The sequence below is a fragment of the Myotis yumanensis genome, unplaced genomic scaffold (assembly GCF_028538775.1).
Source record: "Myotis yumanensis isolate MYYU_CA2020_CCGP unplaced genomic scaffold, mMyoYum1.0.hap1 SCAF_6, whole genome shotgun sequence".
NCBI lineage: Eukaryota > Metazoa > Chordata > Mammalia > Chiroptera > Vespertilionidae > Myotis > Myotis yumanensis.
Window position 1 is genome coordinate 75,187,943 of NW_027223757.1, and position 23,312 is coordinate 75,211,254.

At 35.4% G+C, this 23,312-nt stretch overlaps 1 protein-coding gene across 10 annotated transcripts in view; it reads right to left on the bottom strand.

Annotated features, from left to right (window-relative positions):
* Window positions 1-23,312, bottom strand: part of MLIP (muscular LMNA interacting protein) — a 239,603-nt gene that overhangs the window by 87,005 nt on the left and 129,286 nt on the right. For 8 of the 10 annotated variants that reach the window (XM_070418384.1, XM_070418383.1, XM_070418380.1 and 5 more), the window contains 5 exons: window positions 20,390-21,958; window positions 9,632-9,703; window positions 744-809; window positions 577-660; window positions 411-470 (listed from right to left, as the gene is read on the bottom strand). In XM_070418384.1, coding sequence (XP_070274485.1) covers window positions 411-470; window positions 577-660; window positions 744-809; window positions 9,632-9,703; window positions 20,390-21,958 — 1,851 coding nt within the window. The remainder of the gene's footprint in view (window positions 1-410; window positions 471-576; window positions 661-743; window positions 810-9,631; window positions 9,704-20,389; window positions 21,959-23,312) is intronic. The other 2 variants (XM_070418386.1, XM_070418378.1) reach the window with 2 other exon arrangements.

Genomic DNA, 23,312 nt, shown 5'->3' on the forward strand with positions numbered 1-23,312 from the left:
ACTAAGGTACTGAAGGTAGGGTTTGAGATGAGATTAGGCAACAGATTCTACATGCAGTTACTTCCATATAGCTCCCGCAAATACCAACATATAACAGAATCTAATGTGTTGGTTTGAACTTATCCCATACATAGTTAAAAACAGATTTTACTTTGCAGCCCTTACACGCATACCTGTATATGTAAACAAATTGAAATAAATTTCAATAATACAGACACTACTTAGAATAGAGTCTGATATTTTACATTCTTACTATTCTATTTTTAAAATGCTATTTACTAACAAAATAATGCTGGTTGCTATCTATTAAATTAACCTCCCAATTCACTATTGGGCTTTGACCTGAAGCTTAAAAATTACTGCTATAGAAACTCTCATGGTTCAGTAAATTATATTAAACACATACATACTTTGGTAGTGTCAGAACCCAACAATTTCTGTAGAGAACTTGAAGGAGAACCAGAAGAATGCTGGAAAATAAAAAGGACAAGCCTATGATGCATCATACTCAAGTAGAGGTAAATGAAGAGAAGCAAAGCAAATGTTTGAATTGCACATTCTAGTCTAAGGCATTACCATAGACAAGGAATCCTGTAAGACCTTATCAATGGTAGCACAGAGCTCTTCAGTTTGCTGCCTGAGCTGTGCAGGGAAACAAAACTGGAAGAATTGAAACCAGGTACTGAGTTAGCAATGAGTTTTGGGATTGCACTTCAAAAGCAGGGGTAATATGAAGTCATTACCTCCAGAGGTGGGTCTAATGTGTTGTCCTTGGAGATGTTTTCAGTTTTGGCCGGTTCATCTAGTGCCTAGTGGTAAATGAAATAGTTCTTACGTGAGGCTTTTATTTATTTTTTATTGTTTTATTGCTTAAAGTATTACAAAGAGTATTACATATGTCTCCTTTTTTTCCCCGCCCTTGAGGCTTTTAGTCAAATATAATTGTCATAGAAAAGTCTCTTCAAAGAAATCCCTGTGTATCTCAATATTTCTAAGAAATAAATCTTCAAATAATTTGATGAGCTCTCCTCTGACATATTTTCTCTTGTGGAATCAAAATATCTATTATAAGATGTTGGAATAAAGAAAGGAGTCTGAGTCCAGCAAGTGTTGCTCAGTGGTTGAGCATTGGCCTATGAACCAGGAGGTCACGGTTCAATTCCCAGTCAGGGAACATGCCCAAGTTGTGGGCTTAATCCCCATTGTTGGGCGTGCAAGAGGCATCCAATCAACGATTCTCTCTCATCATTAATGTTTCTATCTCTCTCTGTCTCCCTTCCTCACTGAAATAAATAAAAATTATATATTAAAAAAAGAAAGAAAGAAAGGAGGCTGAGTTTTTAAACATACAAACTAGAACTTGGACATCTTATACATCTAGATGAGCCTTGTTCCCTTCAAGCAGTTACCTTGAGAAACTACCCACAGAAATAACAAAGATGTAGGCATTTCTCAAAATGTACAAAAACTACTCTTAAGAAAATACTTCAGAACCAGTTTATAAGAAACATGCACACAGAATTTTTAAATCTTGCCTCATTTGTAATCATTTATATAACAAAAAGTCTTGGCTACGTTATTCATCCGACTTTGACGTGGCCTCAAATGACATTTAACTATTTTCAAAATGTAACAACTACTATGAGGTTGTTTTGTGCAATTCTTCTAATTTTGTGTAAGCTTAATGTACACTTTTGGAACTTGCTTTGTTTTTTGTTATTATTTAACCAGTTTGTCAAATTATGATTGACATACAAAAACCTATATTTAATGTACACAACTGATGAATTTGGAAATAAGTATACATCCATAAAACCATCTCCACAATCTAGGCCGTAAACATATCCATCACCACTCAAAATTCCTTACTATCTTATTTCTTTTTCCATGTAGTTATATATTCAGTCATTCATTTACACATAAGATTCCATTGTAAGCATATTTCACACAAAAATGGATATTTTCTTCTGTTGCTGGATTTTTGAAGTGTCCCCAATTTTTACTATTTTAAACTGTAATAACTATCATCCATGTACACATTTATTTTTTAAAAATATATATTTTATTGACTTTTTACAGAGAGGAAGGGAGAGGAATAGAGAGTTAGAAATATCGATGAGAGAGAAACATCGACCAGCTGCCTCCTGCACACCCCCTACTGAAGATGTGCCCACAGTCAAGGTACATGCCCTTGACCAGAATCGAACCTGGGACCTTTCAGTCCGCAGGCCAACGCTCTATCCACTGAGCCAAACCGGTTAGGGCAATGTACACATTTCTTTATACACACATTTGTAGTTTTAAGATTAAAGTACCTGCACAATAATGCAATCATGGAGAGCCACCTTATCAGATATTCTCAAATTGTCCTTTGAAATGAATAATCTTAAACTCATCACTAGAGGCCCGGTGCACAAAATTTGTGCACAGGGGTAGGGTCCCCTCAGCCCAGCCTGCACCCTCTCCAATCTGGGACCACTCGGGGGATGTCTGACTGCTGGTTTAAACCAGCAGTCGGACATCGTTCTCACAATCCGAGACCACTGGCTCCTAACTGCTCACCTGCCTGCCTGCCTGATTGCCCCTAACTGCTCCCCTACCAGCCTGATCACTCCTAACCACTTCTGCCTGCTGGCCTGATTGCCCCTGACCCCCTGCTGTCCTGGTCACCCCAAACTGCTCCCCCTGCTGGCCTGGTTGCCTCCAACTCCCCCCCCCCCCCCCCCCCCCACCGCCCCGCCAGCCTGGTCGCCCCATGCAGCCTGTTGTTCAGTCATTTGGTCGTCCCTCACTAAACCCCCTGACAGCCTTGTCACCCCACACACCCTGCTGTTCGGTCATCTGTCCGGTTCTTTTGGTCGTTATGGCCCCTGGCATTTTATATATTAGGATAGCAATGAATTAGATGTCTTGTTTTCACACTAAAAAAATGTTAACATCCTGATGTACATCTCTCTTGAGATTTCATTTCCCTGATAATTTTTGAGGTTGGGCTTCTTTCATATGTTTATTCCCCTCTTCTTCATTGATACGATTTCATTTATCATTTGCATGGATGTAAGCTGTTCTATATTCTACTTTATTCTCTGTCAATAGCATACTTTTAAAACAAATCCACAGTGAGCCTGTCTATCTGAGGCAGACAACAGATTTCATTCTTCAAAATGCTTTATATAATTCTTAGCTCTTTTCTCTTTTATTCTACTTATATGATACATTTGTCAGGTTGAGAACTCTATCACTGTGCACATAACTTAATTATATTGCATCATAATTACTTTTTCAATTGTAGCTCCACCTTACTGGAAAATTTTTCCTATTTCAATTGGGAAAATATGGTATTTATTTTTGTATATTCAGGAAAGAGCACTTGATAAGTGCTCAATAAAAATCTTTAGGATGGATTTAAAGGGTAAACAGACAAGTAAATGAAATTAATTAAAGAATCGTTAAAAAATGTGGTTTTAATACTCCTTAGTAAAATGTTCTAGAGAAGTAGTTTAAACTCTTTAAATATTTTAACTAACAAATAAATAATTCCTTTCCCCATACTTCAATTAAATTTGTTCAAAGATCTGAGCATACAGTCAGTGTTGATTTAATGAGAGAATTTTTTTTCAGATAAAACCAATGAAGGCTAATATCCTGGTTACTCTGTGGGAACTTATTATAGGCAAACACAACTTTCATTTGGGCTATTTAAAATGCTGACATTTACTCAAAGAACAAAAATAAATCTATGCAGAATGATTGGAAAATTAAGGAAGATAACGGGTATTAGGTCATTAATGTGCTGAAACTTTGAAATGGGGACAATACTAAGACTGCATTAAAATTTGGAAGGGTGTTATTTTGAGTTTAAATAGCTTTGAAATTTAGCAGAATTGATTTTTTTATTGACAAGAATTTATCAAAGTACATCTTGATCCACTCTTTCTAGCAGCCATAAAAAGTAGATTCTTTCTCTATAGTAAAAAAAAAATGTATTAAAATTAAATCTTTATTAACAGGAAATATGATCATCGATTGCTTTTTCACAGCTTAGCCAGCAGGATTGTATTGATGTTTCTTTATATTTATTCATTTTGAGTGAAGTTCTCTCAGATATTTTCCAATAAAATATTTTTATTAAAAACATATATTTGTCCACCAAATTGGACTATAGTCAAGTGAGGCATAATTGGGACATGCTTTGAATTCCATTTTCAAAGAGTCTTAGTTAATATACGTTATCAGAAATATTTTCATTAAAAGTAGTGATATTTTGCTTGGGACAGCCAACTTTGTGGCCCCAGTTTTTTTATTTTTTTAAAAGGGAACTATTAAATTTGACGTTTCAAATAAAATAGTTTTGAGATCCATACTACATTATCATTAATAGCTAAGAATTATGAGCAAGCCTTGTAAGTCCAAGTCCTTATGGGAATAGATGCCAGTAAACTGTAATCGGTGTTCCCCCAGCAAAGGGAGCATCTCTGATGGAATTGCAAACAATTTTTCGTCAGATATATTAAATCAGTCTAACCTACTACTCTCTTTCAAAATAGGACTAAGTTCTAAAAAAATATCTAAAGATAGAATGCATAGTTGCACTCTAAATAGAGTTAGAAACTTAACTGCTTTCAAAGGAAGAATAATCTAAAAGGGTTTATGAAACTTTTTGTGATGCCTACTCTATCTAATTGGTTTGGATTTCAAAAAGTTCATGGGCAACTTATTATATTTTAGTAAGGATCGAATTAACCATCCAATTCAGCAACCTACTAGCTCCACTGCTTTAAGGTATCTACTTGGCATCTGTGATCATTAAAATCTTCACAGAGCTGTGAGGATAGTAAAGTTCTCAGCTTAGTGTCTGATACACTAGCCGTTACTATGGCAGCCATTGTGACTATACTCTTTAATTGTTAAAAGGTGCCAAGTCTAAAACCAACTCACTTTCTTTATAGAAGAAAGGCCCTTATATCTTTTCCATGGAAGCAGAATGATAAGGCTATTCTACCCTAAAGAAAGATTCTTAATTGTTATCATCCCAATTGCCATATACCAGACTCCTTTATTTCTATATCCTCTGAACAAAAGTTTGTCTTAAAATCCTGTGGAATAAAATTGGATATTTTAGAGACATACTCAGCTATAAACTAAATTAATTGATTCAATAAACCTTTAGCAAAAATCTATATTCTCTCAAATAGCTCATGATAAAAAATAAAACAAGCAATATGCATAATTAAATATGATTTGCTAAGTGTTTTAAAAGAGCTATGTGCATGGTAGACAATTGCCTAAGGATAACCAATCAGTTTAGAATTGGGTCCTGGCACCTCTCCATTGCTAAAGAAATTGGGAACGCATTCACTATTTATACTAATCTAAATTAAGAGATGTCTCTCTAGTATAGGCCATATGCTAAGTTAGCAACCAGATTTTGTTAAATTTTTCAGACACACAGAGATCCTAAAATAGTCTTACCCAAAGACATATGTTTAAGCACATTAGAGTTTACCAACTCATGTTTTAAAAATTAAACTAGCAACTTAGAATAAATTGGTTTGATAGCTGATGAGATATTTCAAATCTTGTAAGTTTTTATATTTTTGCATAGTCTTCAAAGTGGTTGTTTATTTTCCTTCTACCCAAAATAAATTTTATCCCAGAAGTTTTGTTTGAATAATTAATACTGTAATTTATATATGCTATTTATAAAATTGAGCTCCTCTAGAATTTTTCTTTCAAACATGTGTAGCCTATTAATTAAAAGTATCTTTAAAATGCCATTTGTTTAGTATTAATGTCATTTGTTGTAAAACAGTAGTGATATAGCCTTGATTTTATCCCAAAGAATACTTGTGAGGAAAATAATGAAGAATTCAAATTATTTTCAAGAAGAAATTTTATACTATTATTGAAAAATATTAATTACTCAAGAGAGAATAAAGATCCATATTATATGATTTCATGGAAATATTCCCACCTTCATCTTTTCTTTCCTGAACACAAGTGCACAGTGAAAATAATAATCCATTTATTTAGAATATCAATATGTGCTCTGCAGTTTAATTTTAACTTTTTACCCATTGCTATCAAACTCAGATGATAAAAAGAAAGCTTAGTCAATAAGAGATACTTTTAACATTCTCTGAGAGCAGTACGCAAATAGAGACTAAAAAATAATGTCCACATCAAAATTATTTTCTCTACAGAGCTCAGTATATTGCTGAACATATTGTAATAAGGTCTGTGGACAGCCGAAAATGCAAAGTAATCTGATTACTTTGTTCCTGCTTTATAATCACTTGTATTTCCTCCTCATCTCAAGCTTGGAGATGATTATTAGCAGCAGATGAAGCCAAAGACCCTAAAGCAAACATGTTAAAAGATGATGCTTACATTTACCTCTTCCTATAAAGCTTTAGTTAGGACAAGCTAAAAATGCTTTCCTTCTAAACGTACATAGGAAAAAAAAGATAGAATACTGAATATGCTATAAATTTCAGTTTTGATGCAGAAAATAAATTATAGAACAGAAGTACCAGAAACCTCACATCCCCTGCCAACAAAATGTACTCTTTTGAAAATTATGTGCTTCATCTAGGGGTGATTAAATCTGAAACCAATCCAGTGATTCAATGATGGCTTAATGTCTCATGGTAAGGGATGCCTGTGTTTGAATTTGGAGAAAATCTGGCTTTTAAAAATAGTGTTATTTTTAAGCAACTCTGGTTCCTTACTAATAATTGCTATACTATATTCTATAAACATTATGTTGTTTAAAATGTCAACCATAGGTTTAATTTGACTGGGGGGGAGAATTAATTGTTGAATTAAGGCTTGAATCAATTGTTAGCTATCTCCTCAAGACATTTTACAGTATATAGATGCTAACCGATTATTATAATGAGACTGCATTACCCTACACTTTAAAGGTTGTGTTCTTTGTTATATTAAATGGATCTCAAAAAAACTTCTGTGATTTAAAATATTCCATAATGCTAATGCTTTCCAAAATAGATGAGCTTCTGATTATTATTGTCTTAATTTTCTCAATTCAGAAATAAAACCCTGCGATTTAAACATCATAGGATGAGTTCTATTGTATAAACCAGCAATTTTCAACCTTTTTTCATCTCATTGCACACATAAAGTAATTACTAAAATTCTGTGGCACACCAATAAATACATTTTGGCCCATCTGACAAAAAAAAAAAAAGGTATCATTTTGATCCCTTCACACTGGATGGCTATTGTTGTGTTGGCTGTTATTATATTTGACAATCTAAGAGAAAAGAGGTCAGTGCCCCTTACTACATAGTAAGGTATTGCATGTTTTAAAAATTCTTGTGGCATGCCACTTGAAAATTGCTGGTATAAACAGATAGGTAAAAGATCTAAATTACCAGATTTATTTTTTTAAAACTACAACTATGAAAAGAGCAACACAATAGTATTCAAGAAATATTAGTGGAAATGGAAATAAGCTCTCATAAAATCTTGTGATAATACTTTTGCTATTTAAAAATTCTTACAAAGTAAAGTTTCTTATCGAGGAGCACATACTATGGAAAAGCCAGAAAAAAATATGTGGAATTATACAAAGGCTCTAAAGCAAAAACAAACATCAAATGATATCATGAGATCTTTGAGCAATTCATGGTCCAAAAATATTTATGATCCAAAAATAATTTATCTTAGCCAAGAGATAATTACCCACATTATTGCTTGTATAATAATCAATCCTCTCTAGAATAATATTTTAAATTAGGCATCATGACATTTACATTTTGGTGTACTAACAACAAAAATAATAATTTTCCTAAAAAATATGTTTTATTCAAAATTGAAAACACAAAAACTCTCCCATATGAAGTTGTATTAGATGAAATATATAGTGATACCACCATACACATTGATGAAATAGGTCTGTGATAAAATTAGAAATTAAGTTAATGGTTCTTCACTTTTAATGACTAAGAGATTATAATGCCTAAAATCCATTTAATTGGAAGAGAGCTGGCAGACAGAAATTTTGGAATGAATAATGCCATCCAACTTTATCTTATAAAAATTTTTCAAGAAGAAGTAACTGTTGTTTTTCTAAATAAAACATTCATATAGTAGAAGCACTTGGGTACAGGAAATACGACAGGATAGGTGAGACAATTATGATGAAAGGATACCATGACACAAAAAGCCCCTATTCTCCCCCCTGCCTGGCGGCTTTGGGGGAGAGTTCCTCCCATTTCTGCAAAGGCAGGCACTGATGATCAGATTTCAGAAATGTCCATCTGAAATGGGCAGAGGGTCTGTGCTGAGGGAACGCTGCTATTATGATTCAACATAACAATAGGCCATTGGAATAAGGGGCAATTGGTGTACTTCTTGCATTCTTCTGAAGCCTCCTAAAATCAGAGCTTTAGGACCGTTATGTATTGAGTTATAAAAGGTAGAAATTTAGAAGAGAAGCTAGAGAAAAATCTTCCAATCTCCCTGAAGCCCAGTGACACCCCCTAACCCTCAGTTCAAAGCTTATAGATACATATAGTAGAGCCTCAACTACATGTGTATACTTTGGAATTAGTTATAAGAGATATAAGATTTAAGAAATCTTCCCACTAATCCTCACCTACATGCTACTTAGCATTTCCCACTAACAATTCCTACTTTTCAAACAAGAGATCGTGCAAAGGTTTTTATTTCTCAGATTATGCTAAAATAACAAAAAATGTAGATTCATAAACCTGTGGTCAAAATTCTACCTGGTTGGCAAACATTAACATTATACAAATGATAATAACAGTATTTGAAATACTAATTACACTGGGGGGGGGGGGCATAAATGAGTTTAACGCACAAAGAGATAAATTGCCTAAATAAATATCATCAAAATAACATATGAAATGAACAATTTCATAGATTTTATAATTGATTCCACTTTGATTCTGATATGATCCTCCATTTGGCCTTCATTTGAGCATCTGCAATGTGCTTATTGAACCAGAGGCTGTAATTTAAGTTACCTACTGAAGTAGAATCCTATAATTTTATAATTAGTATCTGAATAGCAAAACAAAAGTGCCCTCAAGTCATGCAAAAGCATGGGTCATTGGAAATGATCTCAATCTTCCCTCTCATTTATGGGGGTAGGATCAGTAGCCAGCAGGAATGTATAAAGAGGTTTAGCCCAGGATGGGTTCTAAGGAGCTAACCTGGATACTCAGCAAACTGAGTATCTTTACTGTGGAAGCCACTTCAAGTCACCAAGTTTTGACCAAGCTGTCCAGTTTCACATGTAACCCCGTTTTGCCTCTACTCTTTTGATCAATGCCAATAGAGGTGGAAGCTCTTGAATGTGACAACAATCTAAAATTCCAAAGGACAGGATCTATCCAAATTTAATGAAGTTTCCAGGGCTACTTGACATTGGACTGGACACTCTAGGCTCAAATCTAGCCTCTAGTGATAAATTGATGATGCCTTCAATTTTATTCACCAAGATGTTTTCTTCACATCATCCTAAACTGAGAGAATTTTATTTTCGTACAGACAGAGCTTTAAAACAGAAATTTTAGAAGACATAACAAAAGTGACATTATAAACATAAAATTTACTCTGCTTTTGAGCCAACACTGACCTTCTGTTCCAAAAGCAATGTGTTGGTAGGGATTGCTGCAAAAGCCTTGTAGCTTGAACTGGTCTTGTATTGCTAGAACGGGTAACCAGAAAGCAAGAGTGGAGATGAAAAGAGGGAAGAACATGACATAATTTTAGAGTAGTTCTACCAGGTTAAATGACAAGTTATCAAAGAAAACAGTTATTATGCTTGACCAACATGTTTTTGACAGAAAAAAAAAATTAGCTTCCATGTTAATATTTCATTAGAATGAGAAGCAAAGAACTATCACAGCAGTAAAATATCAGCCTAAGGATAATGGCAATTATATGATATATACAGAATTAAAAAGTACCACTCTCTAGAAAGTTATATATAAACTAGAGGCCCAGTGCATGAATTCGTGCACTGGTGGGGTCCGGCCAGCCCGCCCCGATCAGGCCAGGCTGGATGTAGGGGAGGATGTGAAAGGTTGGCAGCCTGCCCTGTTCCCGATCAGGGTGGAAGGGCCAATCGGGAATGGGGCCAGCTGGAGGGAGGGGTTGCGGCGGTTGGTGGGCCAGTCCCACCCCCTGGTCAAATTCCTGGTCAAACTCCCAGTCAAGGGGACAATTTGCATTTAGCCTTTTATTATATAGGCTTTCTCATTAGCAGCATTTCCTCATAGGAGTGCTATTCTTTCAATGTGAGGGTTGTTTTTTATTTATTTTTTGTTGTTCTTGTTTTGATTCTCAAAGAAAATTATTTTTTATAGTGCCATAATTAACAAATATCATGCCAATAAATTATATTGAACTTATGATACATTCTCTTACATCATTTATAAAAATAAAGAACAGAATACATAAAATTTAGTAGCAGTTTAATAAGCCGCATATTTTGAATAGAAGTGATTTCATCAATTTAACTCTAAACTGGAAAAAATAGAAAGCTCTTGATCTTAAATTTATTTTTTAGACCTTATCATCTGCTGTATTTTCTAATATAGTAATGTTAATGAATCAAATGATAAAATGTCCTGAGTTTTAATTACAACTCAGTGTAATATAGTTTCATTTTGTGTAGTATTGGGGGGAGAAGGCTGAACATGAGGAGGTTGTAGAAATCAGGATAATATGCATAATCAAAAGCCCAGCTTTGATACCACTCTGGGTTCCAAGCTGGCTAACTAAGTTCAAGGCTCCTATCATTTCAGAAGCCCCTGCCTCGGGCAGCTTCCCCAGGGTCTCAGAGACAAGGAGAAATCTGCATACAGCTACACATTGCCTCAGTCCACTAAACAGCATACTAAACGGTCTACAGAAGAAGACAGGGCAATCAAGTCAAATAAATCGTTGAGTTTTATGGATATAATTGAAATAACCTTCATTAAACTGGTGCAATGAAGGTAAGAGAAATCAAAATCCCAGACCTAAGAGAAGTCTCAGGTCCCTTTTAAGCCCTAAGTCTCTATATTCACTCTGAACTGCTATGGCCTCCAGACAATACCTTATTTGGACAAAAACAAAATGAAATGTCAAATCTTCATGGGGAATAAGAACTGACATTTATTACTGGGAAAATTATATATATTGCATCATTTAATTTTCCAGAAGCCGTGTAACTAAAGAGTCATTAGGAAAAAGAGACATGGTGAGGTCAGCTGTAGTCTAGTCTAAGACTAACCAGCCCATAAAAAGTAGAAATAGGTTTGACATCCAGGCTTGCCTGAATCCAATAGCCATCCTTTCTCTATAAGATCATATATTCTCGCCCTGACCGGTTTGGCTCAGTGGATAGAGCATCGGCCTTCGGACTGAAGGGTCCCAGGTTCGATTCCGGTCAAGGGCATGTACCTTGGTTGCGGGCACATCCCCAGTGGGAGGTGTGCAGGAGGCAGCTGATCGATGTTTCTCTCTCATCGATGTTTCTAACTCTCTATCCCTCTCCCTTCCTCTCTGTAAAAATCAATAAAATATATTTTTTTTAAAAAAAAAGATCATATATTCTCCCAAAGAATATCTAAAGACAAATACTATGAAATAAAATATATCATTAATACTCCATGATGATTTTATTGTATTTAATTGGAATAATAGCTGCAATAATAATAGCTAGCAATCACTATGAGCCAAGTATCATTCTAAAAGCTCATTTTGGGTTTTTCCTCATTTTATTATTACAGCAAACATATTAGGCAGATACTATGTTAAATCCATTTGATATATGGAAACTAAAGTGCAGGGATGTTAAGTAACTTATGTAAGGTCGCTAGCTAGTAAGTCATAGCTGGGATCTGGATGCAGACACTCCACCTCAACAACAGTGCACTCATCTACCATATTCCCTTGCCTATCATTTCAGGAAGCATAATCATTTATAACATTTGTCCTCCTGTCTTCAACTGCTCTAAAGATTATAGCTGGAGAAACCTGTACAGAGAGGTATCTTGTTAATGCACATATTATGCCATAGAATCTTAGAATCAGAAGTGATGTTGAAGGCTCTCTAGTTTAATGCCCCCATCCAAGACAAAAATCTCTCTGATCCTCTGTTCTGCCACCACATGAAGAATTGCCTACCTCCAAGGCAACAAATTTAGCATAATTGTTAGAATTGGTGCAAAATTCCTTATATTGAGCCAAAATACAATACAACCATTCCATTGTTCCTATTTCTCTCCCCTCCTAATCATGTGCATTCTAAGAGCTCTCTTCAGCATGATAGTTATACTGCTATTTCTATCAACCCCTCCTTACTAGTCCTTAACTGATGAATTTCACTATTCTCATCATTTTGCTCTGTTGATATTTCTTTAAATTTTGAAAAGTTATGTGTTTAACTAGATGTATTTTTTAACACAAAGTAGAATATAATCATCACCTCTATGATTTGACAATAAAGTCAACTAATACAATGAAGATTATAATAATTAGAACTGTCTCCTTGTTTTTGGTGGCGAGTTTAGAATATACAGGAGAGTGAAGTTGGAGTTAGTTCATATTGTTGGATCATAGGAAGCATGGGAGGAGAAGGCCATATGAGGACAAAGGCAGAGATGGGAGTTATGCAGCCAGAAGCCAAAGAGAGCCGGGAGCCCCAGAAGCTGGAAGATGCAAAGACGGGAGACTGGAGAGAGTGCAGCCCTGCTGACACCCTGACTTTGGATTTCTGGCTCCCAGAACTTCATGGTGGCCTAAAATCTCTAATCCTTTTATTTTTTCAAGCATTTGTTGAAATCAAACTCCATTCTGTAGATATGCTTTTTCTCTAGATCCAAAAATAGTACTTTAGGCATTGTCTCTACCCAATTTCATCTGACTAGATTTGGGTTGTCACTGTAAACTATGAAGAAAAAATTTTTTATATTATTTCATGAACCTTTTGCCTAGGCACATCATTTGTATTTTCATTCAAGTCATATACCAGTGATAAAGACTCTGGCCTACCCGGTTCTGCCATCAATCAATCCTATAAATATATTTGGATATAGCAGTTCAATTCATAAATTCATTCAACAAAATATTATTGTGTATTTTGTGATATGCATTGCTCTAAGTACAGTGAACAAAACATACAAAGCCTTTACTCTCTAGAGCTTGCATCCTCATGAATAGAGACAAACCATAAACAAATAAGAAAGCAAAGGAAATGTTTTAGAAAAACAAATAATAGGCAGAAATGTGAAATAAGTTAATGGATTAAAGAGTGACCTTGAGGATGCTTTGGATTGAGGACTTGGAATAAATGGGAGTTCACAGAAACAAGTCGTTACACTCACATATCTCTTTTTGTTCTTGATATAGTGAGAGATATCACAAAAGCTAGAACTTGGAGGGCATTCAATAAATAAAGGTCTGTTGCTTGAAAAAAAATGTCTGACTTCCAGTTATAACTGTTGTTGTAAACATTCACAAACTAAGAATATAGGTTATAACTTTCAGAAATTATCTTCCATTTTTTTGAAAAATGGAACATATGGCTCACCTTTTTTTCCCTGGTAAATCTCTTATTTCCCATCCGTTACAATAGCTTTGCAATAGAAGTAGAAATGTCATTTGTTTTCAGACACAATTTATCTAGACCAGGAAATATGAACTTACTCAGAACTAGGCAATCTTTCTAGTTCCTCATCTATCTTAGGCTTTATGCATCTCTAAGACATCTATAGCTTTCTCTTTTCAGTCTGAAAATCATTCTTGTTGCCATAAGAGATAAGTTTTAGGTTCACTGTATTTCCTCTGGGTTCTTTTAACAACATTCTAATTTGGACATATTTCTTCCTCAGCATTCTAAGGCTTCCAGGTATTAAACCAAATTCATTTCTTTCCCTTCCTTTGTTTAAAATTAGAAATCACTCTAGTCTAGGTAATTATAACTTGAATAATAGACTGTCATATTACAGGTTGGAATCACCTTCAGCGAATCACAGAAGGTAGACCTGACCAGCCTGACCCTGAATCTAGCAAAAAATGTAATGATACGTATTGTATCCCTCCAATTTGTCATCTATGCTTTTAGTCAACATCCAATAAATATGTCTTAAATATCCACTACATGACAGGTACACTGCAAAGTTTAGGTTTAGAAAAGGAAATGGAGTTTTAGGACATAAGTGTATCAGAACAAATCCTATTTATAGGCAATCCTAGATATTACAACATAAATCCTGGGTGTGAGGATGGGGATAGAAAGAGCATATCCTTCTCCTTCAGAAAATATTCCCCACCCCTGTCCTATCCCCTGTTGCTTAAATTTCCACACCAGGCTCTAGTAATAAAGACCCAGGAGATCTCAAAGTGAACTAACTATATTAGTTGCCTGAAGAATCAGAGATTTGAACTCATGATTACACTTTAAGTAAAGGTGACTAGCAGAACCTCAGATTACATAAATGACAAGAGAACTCTAGTGAAGAGGGTGCCTTTCATTATGGCCAACTTCTCTTGCCAGAAGCATCGATGAGCATATATACTTCCTGCTCTTCAGTGACATGCTTGCACTTCCTGAGTCAGAATCTCCCTAAGGGGAAAGCTCAACTGAGGTCCTGATCCAATTCACAGAAGAGATTGTCAGACACCTGCCTTACATCTGGATCACTGGCAGAGCACAATCTCTATAATGATTTTTATAACTAAAGTGGAGGAGTAGGAGAGGGAGATGACAGTGGCAACTACTAAGAAAACTTCCTAGACTTTTTTCCCAGGAGCCCTCTCCATGGCTGACTTATCCTTTTGTGCTTCTAGCTCTCTAAATGTGTAATACTTATTTCATTGTATTATAATATTTTTGCCATCCCTATTACCCTGAAAGATCTTTTAGGGGAGAATTTCATATTATTTCCAACACCTAGTATCATCCTGGCAAGAACAGACACTCAGCAAATATTTTTTTGAAAATTATGCTGATTCAGAGGACATAAACACCCAAAATTTCAGTTCCTCATCTTCAGGCCAAGCCTTAGATGTTGGAGACTCTCTTTCCCTATTCAAGCATGCCCCGAAGACATTTCCAATGTGTTAAGTTCCTAAAGTCATCTTCCTTCAACAATCTGAGCTTTCAGGTTTGAACTCATGACCTTGAATCCCTGTTGTTTTTTTAAGTAAATTGTGCTGCTATAAACATAGGGGTGCATATATCCTTTCTGATTGGTGTTTCTAGTTTCTTGGGATATATTCCTAAGTATGTTCTTTGAGTTAAACTGCACAAGCATCTCTCAATTAAAATGCAAATATTCCCCAAGGGGTAAAAAAAAAAAAGGTTTGTCAATCCCTGACATTGTAAATCATTGCTAAGATGAATTCAGAAAACCTAGCTGGAGAGAAGCAAAGAAAATGGACACAGCATTTGTTAGTATAGAGATGGACGTGACAGATAGCAGGGATGGGAGAACATTGAATCTAGAATCCCCTGAAAGGTGCCAAGAACTTTGTGGAGGAGGAGATAGAGTAAAAGACAAAAAGGAAACAAGAAGGTATGTATGTATAGTTTAGCTGTTTTACTATTTCACCTGTGGCTAGCTTTAATGATTGCTGAATGTTTTTCTACCTACAAAATATATACAGAAATATTATCTTTGTCTTCACTGCTGTAATCTCCCAGAGCCACCATCACTTCCTAGATTGTTGCAATAGCCTCTTTTTTTTGTTCTTAATCCTCACCTAACCAGTTAGCAACACTGGCCAGGGCTGCAATAGCCTCTTAAGGTCTCCTTACTTCCTCTCTCACTCTCTCAGAGTCTGTTCTTCACACACAGCCAGATAGATAAGATTGTCAGTTATCAATTCAACCTTCCCACAAACACACACCAATTGCTTCCTGTTTTACTCAAATTAAAAATCAAAGAGTTAGAAGTGGCCTGCAAGATCTCACAGGCCTACAATAGCTCACAGTTACATCTCCTTCTGACAACCTCAAGTTCCCTCACTCACTCCACTCTGGCCACACTGGCTCCCCTGTTCTTTGTATCTGCCAAACACTCTCTGGCCTCAGGGATTTTTCCTGACTATCCTCTCCTATGAGCAACACCTCCTTGCATGTCACCTTCTGAAAGAAACCTATTATGACCACCCAATATTAATTTGTGACACCATCCCTTACCCTGCTATATTTTTTCATTACCACATATGACCTTCTAACACACAGAAAATGTACTTATTTGGGAAGGGGGGGTTATTATTGACTATTTCTATTCCACCACAGAATATAAACTTTCTATGAGCAGGCATTTTGCTATTTTACTTGTGGCAATATAGCCTTACAACTTGGAAAAGTGCCTTGCACATAGCCTTGCACATAATAAGCACTCAGTACATATTTATTGAATGAATGAGTGGTTTGTTTGAACCCTCATTAAGTATTTTAGCTCATGGAGGTATATTTCATATTGCTCATTTCCCATATTATATACGGATTAGCAGAAATGGAGAAAATTACATAGAGACTGTTGCCACCAAGTTTCCAGTATGATATATTTGGAAATGTTTTGATGCCTTAAAGGAAAGAGAGTTTATTTAAAGGACACATATGTAATACCTTAATCAATAAAGAAAAAAAATTTTTTAAAAAAGAAAAATATGATGTTGAAGATCCTAAAAAAATTAAAAAAAAAAATACCACCTACAAGTTCATAAAATATCAAAAAGCTCCCAACTAATTCTTTAAATATGCTATGTTTCCAAATAACTTTAAGGCCAACACAGGCACACCATCATCTTGGGTGAGTGTATGGAACATCATGACTCACTAGGAGAAATTTTAAACTGTTTCATAAATAAATGCAAAATATATTAGAACCTGAATACAACTCCATGGATTAATTTTGTGATAGACTTTCCCAAGGGATTAAAAATAACTCAGACAACATGGACGCTGATCAAAGAGTAGCCTGAGCAACATCCTGGGAAATGTCCATCCTGTCTACAGCCATGCTCATATTGTGAAATGTTATTCTTGACTATATCTGATATTAAAATATGTCAACTGTATCAAACTAATGCACACAGATTCAGAACCTTAAGATTCAATCTATGAAAAAGAAACATTACACATACTTTGTACCTGAGTTTAGCTCAGCATGCTCTCCTGTTCCATTTTATTTTCATATCAAAGGCCAGCAGGGCCCAGACTTTGAACTAATGTCATTCAAGTATTCATGTTTTAATATGATGGCCATTTGTATTCCAGGACCTCTTTCCTTTTGGGATCTGGCACTAAGTGAAACTGATCTATATCTGAAGCTCTTTAATTTCAAAGATAGCCCTGTGCTCAGATTAGCAGCACAGAAGAAGGAGCAAGACAAGAAACAATCCATAAAGGCATGAATTCTTTGATATCTCAAAGCTTTTGTCTATTTTCTCCTATCAATCTATAAAATAATCTTAGCAATTTAATAAAGACTAGTCAAACATCAAAAAGAAACTGGGATAAGATTTCCGTATTCCAGAATCCATTTTAATGAATTTTTATATTCAGGTTACAATTTCTGCAAAAATAGTTTGCAATAAAAAAAATATATATACGCAGGCTGATTTTTTTTACCTGGAGAGATAATAGCAAGAACAAGGAAGAAATAAATAGACAAAGAACAGCATGTCTCAGAGAGTGACTCTTTTTGCAGAAGTTATCACAAGTTTTGCCCATTATAAGAAATATTTTTCTGTTCAAAGGATCAGGTGAAAATAGATAAATTATAATTTCTCGATATTTTTATATTTTAATTTACATCAAATTTATTGTGAGTTTCTAGAAGCTTAGTTTTTAGCTTGGAAATAAAGAAAATAAAACAAAATAGAGGGCAAATGCTGAAAGTTCTTTAATATTGGGAGCAGTTAATGAGCTGTGGAAAAACAGGTCTTTAACAAACTTGATTTTAGAACCAAAAAAGGACTTGGGCCCTCACCGGTTTGGCTCAGTGGATAGAGCCTCTCCCTTCCTCTCTGTAAAAAATCAATAAAATATATTTAAAAAAAAAAAAAAAAAAGGACTTGGCTTTAGCAAAAGCCCCGCTGGGCCAAGCCTCTCCCAGGTCTCTCCAAAAACAGGACAAAACATGAACGAAGCAAAGTAACCACAAACAGAAACACTTGGACGAAGCCCCCAGAGTCCAGTCATTTCCCACAAAGGTGAGGAATGATTTAGGTGCATGGCCATAGGGTTCAGGCAATACTTGTTAATAAATTCAGGAAATGGTCATGTTTACATCACCAAGCTTTTGTAATATAGCACAAATAAATTTAATAATAGCATATGCATTAAGAAGATAATCACTAGGTCATTTTACCTCAAATATACAAGATTTTCAATTTAGAATTATAAAAAGGTTAGATTTTTCTCTATCCCACTTGCTTTGAAAGTTCAAAATGCAAGGACTTAATAATTTCTAATAATACATTTTTAAATGGCTCAAATATTATATAAATTGATAATTCTTATCATTATTCTATAACAATGATTTCCTTCATGAGAATTATTAAATAAAGCTAAAGTAATAATTGATTTTTTTTGTTTTACAGCAATAAAACATAATAAATTGTTCACTGAACTTCAGTTTCTTGGTATATAAAATGAAGAAAATAATATTACCAATCTCATGGTCATAAAATTAATGGACATTGTCCCTTTTAATTAATTTTTAGCTATTTTGAATAACTACTAAGATATATCTTGATTCACAGGAAGCGTTTGATATCTGTTACTATAATCATCATTACTATTATCATCACTATTCAATGATAAGCCAATCTTCTTATGTCTCCACATACATTTCCCTGGAATCAACTTCTATACATTTGCCCGGTTATATACCCTTTCTGAAATATCAACTCCTTTCTTTTCATTAAGATAAATACTAAATATTTCAACTGGCCTGACTCTCATAATATTTCTATTATATAAAATTCAGTGCACAATTATATGTAATTGATATTATGCTATGTTAACATTTCCTTATACTTGTTTTCCAGCATTACTGTAGATTTAATAACTCTAGATAGCTTCTCCACATTATGTATATGTATTTTTGAATGAAAAATTTTAAGACAAAAAAAAATGCTCTCTTACTTTCCTTAAACACACACACAGAAGCACATATATACACACATCTCAAAAAAAATCTAGTATAGAGGTAGGCACACAGTGGGTGTTTAATGCACGCATGCTTTTTAAGTTAAACTACATCATTAGTAAGAGCATGTGAGTTGTTTTATCTTTCCTATCCTAACTTCATCCTTCAAACAGAGTTGGACACAGTCTCCGTGGAAGTTGGAAGCAGTAAAACTGTGTTACTTCAATGCACTGAACTGAAAATTTGAATTCCCTCTTAATACAAGCACTTTCATAATTTTATTTTATTTACATAGCAATGACCAAGTTCTGGGTGTATAATATGCACATTCTAAATTATTTGAGAATAGCTGGGAAGCTGGCATGTCCTATAGCAGTGTTGCCTTCTTCCAAAAGATATGAGCTCTATGGATCACTCCTTCAAATATTTCCCTTCTCATATTAAAACAAATGCCAGTTTCACATCTCTGCTCAGTGGGTTGCTTTGGAGCACTCAAAAGTCAATATTTCTACTTTCTTAATTCTATTTCCTTATACCCAGCCTGTCTATTTTCTCTGTATTTCAAATTACTAAGTTTTTTTGTGTTTATTATAAATCAAATCATTTTCACATATAAAGGAAATTTCTATTCCCCTTTGCCCTGTGTGGATATAGCTAAATGCATATTGATTTAGCTTGAGGAATGAAGAGCAATAATGAAATCAACCATGTAGAAGGGGAAAAATTAATAATTATAAATGAATGATGGCAAGAAAAATAGAAAGTTTTTAAATTGGCTTGGCCTAGAATATGGGCCTAGATCTAAGATAATATTCCTTTTTACACTAATCTTATCTATAATTCTCTCAGTACAGGATATTTTTTATGGATAATTGATTCCATGTTATTAAATAGTTAGACATGTATCATATCACCAAATCTCTACTAGCTGCTTTAAATTCCAGCTCTTGAATCAATGATATAAACCATATTATGCCTAAAACAATAAAAATATAAGAATTTACCATAACAGGAGAATACACAAAATCAGAATTTCACAGAAACATGCACAACTTTAGACAGATTATAATTCAACTCCATGTTCAAATATACCAAATCCTAGCCACACCCTAGCCCCACACTTGCACTTTCTCATAGGAATAGAAAGAATGTCATAATCACTGATTTAACCCCCTCTGCAAAAAAATCTTCCATATTTCAAAATAAGCATGCACCATGCAACATGCAAAAAATACCTTAGGTTTCTTATTCTCAGGGTCTGTTGGCATGGAAAATGCACAAGGTGAAAACAGCTCCTTGGTTCTTGTTAGAGAGGTGGAAGGTGATGGGGTTGAAACAGATGACCTGTGGTCAGATATTGAGCTTTCCGATTTCCCAAATCTTGAAGGTAAGGTGCCACTGCCACAATTTGGGTGCAGTGCGGAAGGACTGAGCTGGGGTGCCCGAGTGGGAAGATTAGCATGAGGGGGAGGGGAGGACCCCAATTTGGGAAGAGAGGCAGAGCTGGCACTGGAGACAGGCGGTGAAGTAGGAGCAGAAGGATTCTGCCCTTGGCCAGAGAGCTGTGGTGCTGCTCTCTGGGATCTGTGTAGCAGGTCTGAAAGAACTGGGGAAGGGTGGAAACTTTCCTCTGGAGAGGAGAGTGTGGCTCTTTGGTTAGTGGGAAATGCAGACGGTAACATAGAGGAGGCTGATGCAGAAGGATATGTGTAAATATCCCTGGGCTTTTCTGGACCCCTGAGGTCAGCATCCCTTTTGCTCTTCCAAGAAAAAGGATAAAATCTTTGTGAAGCAGGAGGAAGACCTACAGGACTTGGTGTTGTTTGCAGCAGGGAGGGGATTGAATTACTCTTTAAAGAAGTGGGTGATGGTGTCTTCTCTACATTCAAAGAAGCAAGGCTACTACTTTCATGTTTTGTGGGAGAAAGGGGGTGTGCCTGAGGAAGGGGAGCAGATTGGGTGAAAAAAGGTAAGTGAAAGGATGGCTGGCTAAATTCAGAATCCTGGTGTTCCCTTTGCCCAGGAGACCTGGCGCTCAGTGAGCAACTGGAGAGAGATTTTTTAGGTGTGGATGGGGCTTGCTTTGCTTTTTGATCAAGTGTGAGTGTGGACGAAGCCAGGGAGTTGAGAGAGAAAGTGGGACAGGATGCAGGGGACAAGGGTCTCTGGTGAGAAGGGTTTGACTTGAGGATGGCAGTGAGAAGAGAAAGCCGGGAGGGCACCAGGGACTTCACCCCTGACCTTGAGAGATTTCCACTAGAAGACATTGGGCTACAGAGAGTGGAAGAAGAGCCATGGAGAGAGGAAGTAAATGGCTTTGGACTTGGAGAGAGTGAATGCATGACAATACGGACTGGTAAGTATGAGGCTGAATTCGACTTCAGAGAAGCACTGGAGGACGGTGGAGGAGAAGAGGGTCGCAGACTTTCTCCAGAGCTAAGGACATGTGAGGCTGACGCTGTCTTCTTCAGAACTTCCAAAGTCCGTCCAGGTTTTTGATCTGCTTCACTGGGACTGGACAAATTAGAACCTGATAACTGAGTGGAATGGGGAAACTGAAACGTCGAGGAGGTGCCTTTCGATGCAAAAAAGGGTGACGAGTGAGTGGAAGTTTGAAAATACGAAGCTGTTTCTTCCACCAAGGCCCCACTGGCGTCCAGCCTCCTAGTGTGGAACTCCTCTAGGGCAGAGGCCCCGCTGAGCTTAGCGGGGTCAGGTGGTGCTTTCTGATTAGTTGGAGAAACAAAGGAGAAAGCAGGTGGTTTACAGGCAAGCTGCTCAGAGGTAGTGGAAGAAGAAGTTGACTGGAGGAGAGAGAAACAGACAGATTGTAATAGGACATTATTTGTGAAACTATCAAAATAGTCTTAGCACTTGTGTGTTTATGCAAACAGTCCTAATAGTTTACATGAAAAGAGGCACCCTAAACCTCCATAAAAATGGAAAAAATTCTGTTTGCCAAAGAGGCACTGTTTTGAATTTGAAAAAGAATATTAAAAACTCGAAGTATTATATACAACAGCTCATTTGTTCCCCGGAATGAGCATAAATATTAAATTATATTTGCATATTTCCATTTAGAAATTACTCATTGACAGAATCTAAAAGAGTCATCTTAATTTGGAATTTGTGTGATTTGAAAAGATTTAAATCACCATCAATATAAATTTCAAAATTCCCTCGGAAAATGAAATAGATTTTCTTTCATTGTAAGAATATAAATCATCATATAATAATAATGACTACAGTCCTTAAAAAATTTAACGTACTTCAGAGTTTGAAATTCTAAAAATCTGGACTACTGTTACATGTTGTGAACCTAAAAAGAAATACCCAGAATTCAAAAGATGTAGCATCCAATATCAATGTACAATGGTAAACAATGAGAGAGTGAAAGCAAAGTCCAAAACAGAGAGGGGATTTTAGCTTACAAAAATATTTTCCCTAATTACTTGCCAGGATAAACACATAACAAACAACTTGGTTATTTGTTACTGAAAGAGTCACATATTCTTTCATATCAAAGGAATCCAGAGTACTTTATAAATGTAATCTACCTTACACCGTGCAACTAACTCATCAATTCCACACAAAATAAACAGACAATAAAGAAATAATGTATCCTTGTCAAGCTAGGCTAGGATGAGCCTGTGGAATAACAGGGTATATGTATTCCTGTGCTCTATTTTTAAGACAAATACTGAAATTATAAGTGAGTCTAAAGTCAAATCTTTTAAACAGAGGTTTTCTTTAAAAAGTATTGATTCGATTCTATCAATTCATAAGAGAAACTACTTGTGTCTAACCAAGAATTTGGGGAAATAATGAATATTTATTAAGTGATTTTATATGTATATATTTTTTGCATTACATAGCAGGAAAATGTATGACCATAATACTTAAACTTAATAAAAGGTTGATTTAAAAATTCAGTAAAAGATACTTCTTGGTTTTGCTTAAGGTGTCCATGTTAAGGTACCCATCAGTTCTAATGTAAAGGTTTTCATATCATATAGTTTTGAGTTCTGAAAAACATTTAAAACTAATAAATTCAAACAACTCACCCCAGACTTTCCAATTTCTGAGCAAACATACACAAAATATTAATTTCTTTTTATATGTAAGCCACATATGTATTTGCAACACAAAATTCTTGCC